The sequence below is a fragment of the Camelina sativa genome, chromosome 1 (assembly GCF_000633955.1).
Source record: "Camelina sativa cultivar DH55 chromosome 1, Cs, whole genome shotgun sequence".
Lineage (NCBI taxonomy): Eukaryota > Viridiplantae > Streptophyta > Magnoliopsida > Brassicales > Brassicaceae > Camelina > Camelina sativa.
Genome location: NC_025685.1, coordinates 7,730,170 through 7,738,754, shown reverse-complemented (window position 1 = coordinate 7,738,754; position 8,585 = coordinate 7,730,170). Strand labels below are relative to the sequence as shown.

The window sequence follows — 8,585 nt, the reverse complement described above, 5'->3', positions numbered from 1 at the left end:
TTCTGTCAGAAATATTCGGTTTGGGAATGGGAAATGGGCTGCGAAAGGTCCTGAATGGAAGTCTTGCTTTCTCTTCCTGCATGAGTCTCTGGCGGTTTTCATAGTACATAAAATCATCTAATAGGGAAGTCCTTTCCGCATGATTTTTGAATAGTTTTAGCGCCTCGAGTCCTTGTTTCAGCATTACCTGCACACAAACCGAGAATGATAAGATTGAGGTTTCAGAGTTCTTGGAATCTGGTTCACAAGTGAAGTGTCAAGATTAAAATAACACAACTCACCTCTTGTGTGTCTCGGCTGTTGGTCACTGGCTTATTCTCGTTATTGTGTAAAATTATGTGCCTGAAATAGCTATTAGGAACATCTTTAATGATGTGCCATTTGACAGGAAAACTTCCACTCCATTTGTCTTGCTGCCAAAAATCCATGTCTCGGTTGAAGGAAACTGGACCGGTCATCTTAGCCACACCACAGAACAGACCACTGGCATTGACCTAAAGCAGGGGAACAACATAAGCACAAAGTATGAATGCAAGCACATTAGCACAAGGCAGTAAAAAGTAAGAATGGACTCACAGAAAAGAATAAGAAAATAGGGCATTCACAAGACTTCTCAGTGGCTATTCTCTGAGCATCTTCATATACACTCTGCAATTTCTTGTTCCCATGCAGTGTTGATGACCAGACACCGTATTTGATGCTCTTGTGAACATCATCTTCACTATACGATTTAATCACAAAAAACTTGGCATTGCTGTGATCTGTTCTGATATCTCCTTTATTATATTGATCAGGATTTATCACAATGTTTCCTTCTGCATCAGCATTTCCAGCTTTGGTTGTATAAGCTTTGACAACAAACTGATTTCTTGATCTTCTCGTTCTTGAACCTCGATAATGTTCGCTCGTATCTGGACTTCGAGTGAGGTGGTTATCACCCACGCCATCATACATCTTGGAACGAGGTTTGTAACTATTTGAGGCAACGGATGAAAACCCATTAGCAATGTCTAACTGCCCATAAGACAAGCGTCTGCTGCTGGAAACACTGTCAACGGGAGCAGTTTTGCCCTGCAAAAACACACAGACTTCAGACTCAACATAGAAATGAATGACTAAGATAGCACTGTAATATCAACAAAACACTCCTTGTAATGCATAAGCACACCCAATATTCAAAGGAAAACAGAATCACGAAATATTTTATACGAGAAATCACCTGAAGAGAATGTGCAGGAGCCGGAGCTGAAACATACTTGGAGACTCCTGACTGTTGATTCTGTCCAGTGCTAGACCTTAGTTTCTCAGAGGTCCTACCCAAAGAATTCACTGTTGAAGATTTTGGAGCATCTTTTGGGAACCCGGAAATTGCTGAACCATCTCTCTGTCTGGATCCTCTTATATCAGATTGACCACCATTGGCTACATCAGTCGCTACCAAAGAGTCCGTTGAACTATTCGTGACAAAATCAGGCTGAATAACATATGGAACATAAGTAGGCGACGATGCAGCATTCTCATACGGGGCGCTGGAGTAATACTGCTGGAATCCAACAAACGAAGAGTCAACGCCTATTGAAGCGCCTGGTATGTAAGGATTGTAGGGATTNGAGCAGTTTTGCCCTGCAAAAACACACACGACTTCAGACTCAACATAGAATTTAATGACTAAGATAGCACTGTATTATCAACAAAACACTCCTTGTAATGCATAAGCACACCCAATATTCAAAAGAAAAACAGAATCAAGAATTATTTTCTACGAGAAATCACCTGGAGAGAATGTGCAGGAGCTGGAGCGAAATCATTCTTGGAGACTCCTGGCTGTTTATTCTGTCCAGTGCTAGACCTTAGTTTCTCATAGGTCCTATCCAAAGAATTAACTGTGGAAGATTTTGGAGCATCTTTTGGGAACCCGGAAATTGCTGAACCATCTCTCTGTCTGGATCCTCTTATATCACATTGACCACCATTGGCTAAATCAGTCGCTACCAAAGAGTCTGTTGAACTATTCGAGACAATATCAGGCTGAATAACGTATGGAACATAAGTAGGCGAGGATGCAGCATTCTCATACGGGGCGCTGGAGTAATACTGCTGGAATCCAACAAACGAAGAGTCAACGCCTACTGAAGCGCCTGGTATGTAAGGATTGTACGGATTGTAAGGAGACTGTGCATATCCATAACTTGGTGTATAGCATATATAGGGAGAATTTTCATTTTGCCCACCCTGAAGACGCAAGATTAGAATGTCAGCTAGGTAAGACGATTAACAAAAACAAAAACAGCACGTTTGTGTGAATGAAGATTGTGTGAGATTTCATGCACCGTGTATTGGACCTCTGAACCATCTACACCAGCAATAACCTGATGGTTCTCCCATTCGACGGATGAATCATAACCTGTAAAAAAAAATCCAGAAGATAAGGGAATTTGCAACCTTGAAAACAAGAATGATAAGTAAGTTTCGTGAAGCAGAGCTATCAACCTGAACAGTAATAAGCGGGGTAATACATGCTCTGGTCAATGACAAAATCAGGGGCTCCCTCGGTATACATTTCTTCAATTTATCTGATGAGTTTGAATAAACACCTGAAATACATATTAAAACAAAAAAAAACTTCAAAACATGGGACTTTCATGACCATTGTTCAACGAAGAATCAATTAAACTTGAAGAAATCAACTAAAGAAGCCTAAAAAAACAGATTTCTCAGTGAAGATACAAATCCCGGAATAGAGAGAAACAAAGCACATATCAGATAAATCTGAGACTCTCTTGCAATACAAAAAGAGAGCTCCACTAATCAATTCTAAACAACACTCAAAGGTGGTCACTTCAAACAAAAAAGAGAGCTCTAAATGCACACAGAGAAACCCTAATTACTCGATGGACGGAAATTATACTTCAAAAAGAAAAAAGAACGGCGATAAAAAACCTCTAACAGCTTAGAATGCAAAGCAACTATATATGCATAAGAGCTTACATCAACGTGAAGCTAAGAAACGAAATCAAATACGCTTATAAGCACAAAAAAGAACAAATCCCAGATAGAAAAGCAGACAAATTTGATAACGATACCAGAAATTAGGCAGAATCAAGTCATACTTGACCTAAAAAAGTTCTTCGAATGGAGAAAATTTGGGGTACCGACAAAGAGGTAGAGTAACCGAGAAAGAGAGAGAGAGAGGTTGGGAGAGTGAGTTCAGACGAAATAGTTGTGAGATAATGCTCTGCTGAATCGTAACCCTAACACTGAGATGAGTGAGGTAGAGAGAAACGACGAGAAGATTCGCTTCAGTGACGAAAAAATAAAAATGGAAAAGACAGAGAGAAACCCAGAAGACGCGCAAACGACAGATTCCACTGTGTTTTGTTTACAATACGCAGCGTTTTCGATCGAAGAATCTAAGTGATGCTAAAGTCGATAATACCCTTGAAATTGACCTTGACAGGTGGGTTTATAGCCAATGGTTTGCAAGATCCCTTGCCAGAAACGGTAAATAAAAAGGTCGTTTGTTTGCCCAGATTTGTATGGCCTACATGATCCAGATATATAAAATTGCATACCACTAAAAAAATAAGTGAACAGTATTGAAAATTCGTAACCGTATATACAAACTTGAAATTTCTTTAAAAAATATCTCAGAATCGTCAACACATCAGAAACAAACAAACCAGCATCAAAACTTGGAGAAAGAGAAAACTCTTGTTTAATTTAATGTTTAGAGGCACTTAGAGAAGAGACTTGTGTAGACAGGAAAAGAATTGACAAAGGTTGAGATAACTTCACAGGGTATGAGTTTTATTACTTTCTCGTGATGCTTCTCCAATAATGATAAAACCAGTTTCTGCGGATCAATCTCATTCAGAGAACCTGCAAAATCAAGTACTCAAAGAGCATTAAGCAAAGCAAAAAAAATTGTTTCTTATCTTGTTGTGATGATCAAACTTACCCAAATCAATCTCATCTTCCTCATCATCTTCATCCGCCTCTTCGATTACTTCACTATCCTCCAATTCTGCTGCAGCTTTAGCATACCTTTCCAGAAATTCTTCCTCCGTTTCTTCACGCTCATCATCGCTCTCGGAATCCTGCTCAAAAAAAGACACAAGATGAAACAGCTTATTTGGGAAGAAACAATTCATTAGAAGAGCTAACGTTGTTTCATGAAAGTAGAAGATCAATTTTGCAACTGTGCCAGCAAATTGACTGCTTATCTGAGTTTCTCTTCTTACACTAGTTCTAACGAAAAATTATGAAACATACTTTGAATGTAATTTAATAACGAGTACTAGAAATCAAATCAAACCTCGTCATATGAATCAGTTTCTTCAGATTCTGTCTCTTCTTCTCCGGGTTCTCCATCATCCTCATCATCGTCTATTTCTTCGTTCACTTCCTTTAGCCTCTGACAAGCCTCCATCAATGAAACAAAGCACTTCCTTGCCAAATCATCACTTGCATTCCCATGCTTTACATCTAATAGCTGTTCGATCACCTTTACTAGCGTCATCACTGAAGACAAGTGGTCTGTTAGTCCATGCTAATGTATTTATGATTAAAAACAGCTACTACATATATACAACTAAACCTTCTAAGATCATGTTGCCTAAAGCAGAGTTTTAAACTTGTGAACTGTAACTGGAAGTTTAACAATTCTGAATCATCAGCACATTAGATTTATCTACTCACCATATAGTTTTACTTCAGAAGTCAATGCTGGAGTGGCATCAGATTTAAGCGAGTACAATGATGCCAATGAAAATGCCCATAGCTCAAATCCTCCAGATATCACTTTCTCTAAAGCGCTTTCCACAATATCAGAATAGGAGATATAGCATGATGATACCGCCAGTAATAGAGGCCTCCACAAAGTACAAGGTTTCTCACGCAATCCTAGAAAATGAGAAAAGGCTGCTTCACTGAAGACCATTGCCAATGATTTTCCCACCCCTTCGATGTCAGAAGAGTAGTCTGGTACATGTAATAATGTGTGGACACAAGAACAAGCCCTCCTTGTGGCAGACGGGTACTCAAGTATAGCTTTTCTGACAAATGAACCAATGCATTCAACAATAGATTGTGGATGGACTGGCATGGCTGGAGGGGATGGCAAATCTCTGAAAAGGAAACTCCTAAAACCATATATGTTGTTTATACCCACAACATCTTCTATGCAGTCAAAAATAGATAAGTCCTCCGACTCTTCCCAACTGTTCCAGCTAGCAAGAATATCGGCCCAAACTACGAGTAATTCAGTTAGTCTGAGCTCCACGAATACATTGCAATTAGTAGAAGCAATCACAATGAACCGCAACATCGTCGAAAAATGATCTATGCATGAAGTCGGAGGCACATCTGTTGTCTGAACCATGCAAAGATAAAAGGCAGAGCAGTATCCTAAAATCAGAATCGTGTTTCAATTTCTATAATTACAAGTACGTGGAGAAGTCATAATGTTTATAAATAACACAAAGGGATTAGAGTAAATTTTAATTACCAGCCATGCGTGTTGTAAAAGTGCTGACAAAGCTTTGCTGATGGTGCCTTGACCAGTTAGCCATATTTCAGTCGCCTGATTATTCTCCTCATTCGCTTCAGGCTTAGAGCTCTCATAAGTCTGAGCCATTGCTACTAATGTCTCAAGGCCACCTAGGATAGCCTAAAATGAAAAGGAAAAAAAAAATTAAAAAATAGGTTGAATTGACTTGCAATGTCCACTAAAGATAGTCCAAAGTTCACAATTACTAGACCAGGAACAACAGGAATTCTACAAATATTTTGGTAGAGTCCAGGATTTCATGTGCGTGATATAAAAATTAGCAGAATGTGTCAATTTTTTTTTACTTCATTACACAAAGAATACATTCTGCTACATTCAGCTTCAGATATTAGCAAAGATATTAAGAAAGTGGAAAGACAGCAATAAAATATACCTGAGACCATGGATCTTCACTAGGATGCATAAACGTCAACAAATTACTAACTAGCGAAGAGACAATGTACGGAATATGTGTGGCAATAGCTTGACTTCCTGACTCGATCACAGATCTGAGAAGCTGAAACAAAATGCCATCCTCGTCCTCCTCACTACCAATCCTACCAATAATAATCTGAAGAAGCGGCAACCATTCAGGTGGTTGGTACTCATTCTGAAGAGAACAAACATATTCTTTGAGTTAGATATGACAAGCTCACTTTAAGATACAAGTGCCATTGTTGATGTAAGTGCTGACTTACTTCGAGTAGTGAACCTATTCCACCAGCAGCTGAAACACGCACTGGGTAACAAGAGATCTCCACCTGATCTGGCATTGCTAATGCCTTTAGTAGGGAAGAAAAAATATCTGCATTCATCTCCTGAAAGCATAAAGCAATTAATCAAATATGTGATCACAGGAAGTAAAACATTACAAATTCTAATCAGTGACTAAAAGAATATCATCTTCCAGCAAATGGTTTGCATAAATGAAAAGTAAAATTTACACCTCGGGTAGGCAGGTCGCAAGCTCTCCAAGTACCCAATTTGCAGATGCAACCAAGTAAGGTGTGCAATCAGGTGTAGAATAAATCGGTAGCACACGGGTACGGACAAAAGATGCCACATACTCAGGATTTTGTTCTTGGATAAACTGTCGGAAAAAGGGAGCCATTGTAATTCTATGCACTCTATCAGTAATAAATGCTCAACTCCAAAAAAAAGAGAACCAGATTTGCTCACCTCTTGCAGGCTACCATATGCCATTAGAACACCAAAATAGCTGACATGTCAACATAGCAACAAAGTCAGTTTAATCACAAATTAAAAGGGAATGAAACAAGAAAATATTAAAGTGGAAGAGAACAGTAAACACAAAGCACTCCAACCCGATATGACATGTTCAAAATGTTGAATAGTTGTCTCAGAAGTCTAGCAAATAAGATAACAGAGAATCATATATATATATATATATATATATATACAGTATACTGAAAAAATATCAAAAAGTTGATGACGAGCTTGGGAAACATGGCATTATGGAAGACCAACTTGCAAAACGAGTTTTTAAAGTTCCACTAAAAGAACATAGTTTCTGATACCCACTGCAAGCATAAATTAGTGGTACTCACTGCGCCAAACAAAGATGTACCATTGCTCAGAGCTTACAAAAGCATTTTTTATTTGGTTTAGACATCTGCCAAGAATTTCAAGGAGTTAGAATCAGAAGTCATGAATATGTATAGGAACTCACGCTGTTGAAGTACTAGCATCCAGTATGTAACTTTTCGACGGCACAGGAAATTTTGACAAAAATGGAAGCACCAGTAGATCTCCCATGCATCTTTGGTTATTTCTTCTGCTCTTTTCACCTTTCTTCCGCTTACATGCTGCTGAGGAAGCTTTATTTGTAGTAGATACTGGTGGTCCCTATAAGAATTAGATCATAACCTATAAGAACCTATGAACGAATAGCTGAAAAAGTTGATAAAATAGATCATAACCTATAAGGTGATTCTTCACCTTTGACATGGCAAGGACACCAAGCAAGTTCATAGCACTTTTCCTGGCTGTAAACATGTCCTCCCTCCACCCAGAAATTTCTTCCTGCCAAACGAAAATGATATTATTTCATAGCCTCTGGACCATAGACATAAAAATAATCCGTCTAGAGAGAGAGAGATAAGTTTCATACTAGTTCAGATGGAAGGTTTTGCCTTATGAATTCATCTGCATCTTCTTCCCACTCAGATATGTCCTACTTGCAAAAGCAACCCGGAAAGACCAGTAAATTTTTTGCAATAATGGTAGTAAGAAATGCTTGCAACACAGATTACGACAAAGGAAAGCGTACCCTCTCATTCAGCACCAGGGCTGGAAAGATTGCAGAGTCCAACAAAACAGAAAAATGGGGTGAAAGTAATCTCCATCCCTGTTTTTAAGGTACAAATTATATTTGCTTTCATAGACATTTGATCATTCTATTTAGATTTTTTGTGAACATTCTAACAACTTACAGGGCCAATTTCCATGACGCGTGAAATTACATCAAAAGCAAGTGAGATAATTCTCTCAGTTAGGCATCCGAGCTTCTGCACATGATAGTAGGCACTCATAGCATTAGCTTAAGAAGATAGTAATATTTTGATGAGAAGAAGCAATTTTTGTAGTAACAAATTTTGCTAAAAATACTTACACTGATGGTTGAACTATGTTTCACAATCTTCATTGAGCAAATTACTATCTCTGGCACTAATCTGCATAAATCAGATATAATAGGCGTGGTAAATAAGCATTGGGAATGCTACATTGCTAAGAAGATTTTAAGGTGTTTACATACTTGTCAGAATATTTTCTATGTCTGCTGACAAGTGTGCCAAAGAGGAGCAAACTTCTTTTTCCAGCTTTCGACCTAATCAAGTACCCATCTGAAGGAGTCACACTCCAGTCAAAACTCAAGGAGTCTAGAATTCTGATCACATCTCGACAGAAGGAACCAAGCAGAGGTGACAAATCAGATGGCATATGGGACTTCACCTACAACACAAAACACCCTTAACAAAATTATCACAGTAGATTGTACAACATGAGAAATTTGATA

The 8,585-nt window shown here is 38.5% G+C and overlaps 3 protein-coding genes across 3 annotated transcripts in view; all 3 read right to left on the bottom strand.

Annotated features, from left to right (window-relative positions):
- On the bottom strand, positions 5-3,364 carry LOC104705249 (the record flags this gene model as incomplete). Its single annotated transcript, XM_019245811.1, has 7 exons — positions 3,116-3,364; positions 2,491-2,594; positions 2,331-2,404; positions 1,774-2,232; positions 577-1,071; positions 282-494; positions 5-187 (listed from the first exon to the last, which is right to left on the bottom strand). Coding segments are annotated over exons 2-7 (1,494 nt in total), but the record flags the coding sequence as incomplete, so codon positions are not given.
- The window catches only part of LOC104782301, a 7,931-nt gene continuing 2,938 nt past the window's right edge, over positions 3,593-8,585 (bottom strand). The window contains exons 12-21 of the mRNA XM_010507199.2: positions 7,239-7,414; positions 6,728-6,767; positions 6,495-6,638; positions 6,247-6,366; positions 5,943-6,158; positions 5,507-5,668; positions 4,699-5,371; positions 4,316-4,521; positions 3,959-4,097; positions 3,593-3,879 (exon numbers count right to left, since the gene is read on the bottom strand). Coding sequence (XP_010505501.1) covers positions 3,728-3,879; positions 3,959-4,097; positions 4,316-4,521; positions 4,699-5,371; positions 5,507-5,668; positions 5,943-6,158; positions 6,247-6,366; positions 6,495-6,638; positions 6,728-6,767; positions 7,239-7,414 — 2,028 coding nt within the window. The 3' untranslated portion in view covers positions 3,593-3,727. The remainder of the gene's footprint in view (positions 3,880-3,958; positions 4,098-4,315; positions 4,522-4,698; positions 5,372-5,506; positions 5,669-5,942; positions 6,159-6,246; positions 6,367-6,494; positions 6,639-6,727; positions 6,768-7,238; positions 7,415-8,585) is intronic.
- On the bottom strand, positions 7,575-8,515 carry LOC104782294. Its single transcript, XM_010507186.2, has 6 exons — positions 8,325-8,515; positions 8,181-8,241; positions 8,002-8,076; positions 7,839-7,916; positions 7,680-7,745; positions 7,575-7,591 (listed from the first exon to the last, which is right to left on the bottom strand). Exons 1-5 carry the CDS (start codon positions 8,507-8,509, stop codon positions 7,743-7,745), a joined length of 402 nt encoding a protein of 133 aa, XP_010505488.1. The 5' UTR covers positions 8,510-8,515; the 3' UTR covers positions 7,575-7,591; positions 7,680-7,742.

Coding starts and splice junctions, on each gene's coding strand:
- LOC104782294 (XM_010507186.2), bottom strand. CDS start 8,509: ATGCCATCTGATTTGTCACCTCTGCTTGGTTCCTTCTGTCGAGATGTG. Junction 8,077..8,180: donor AACATAGTTCAACCATCAGT/GTAAGTATTTTT, acceptor TATCATGTGCAG/AAGCTCGGATGCCTAACTGA. Junction 7,917..8,001: donor GCGTCATGGAAATTGGCCCT/GTAAGTTGTTAG, acceptor CCTTAAAAACAG/GGATGGAGATTACTTTCACC.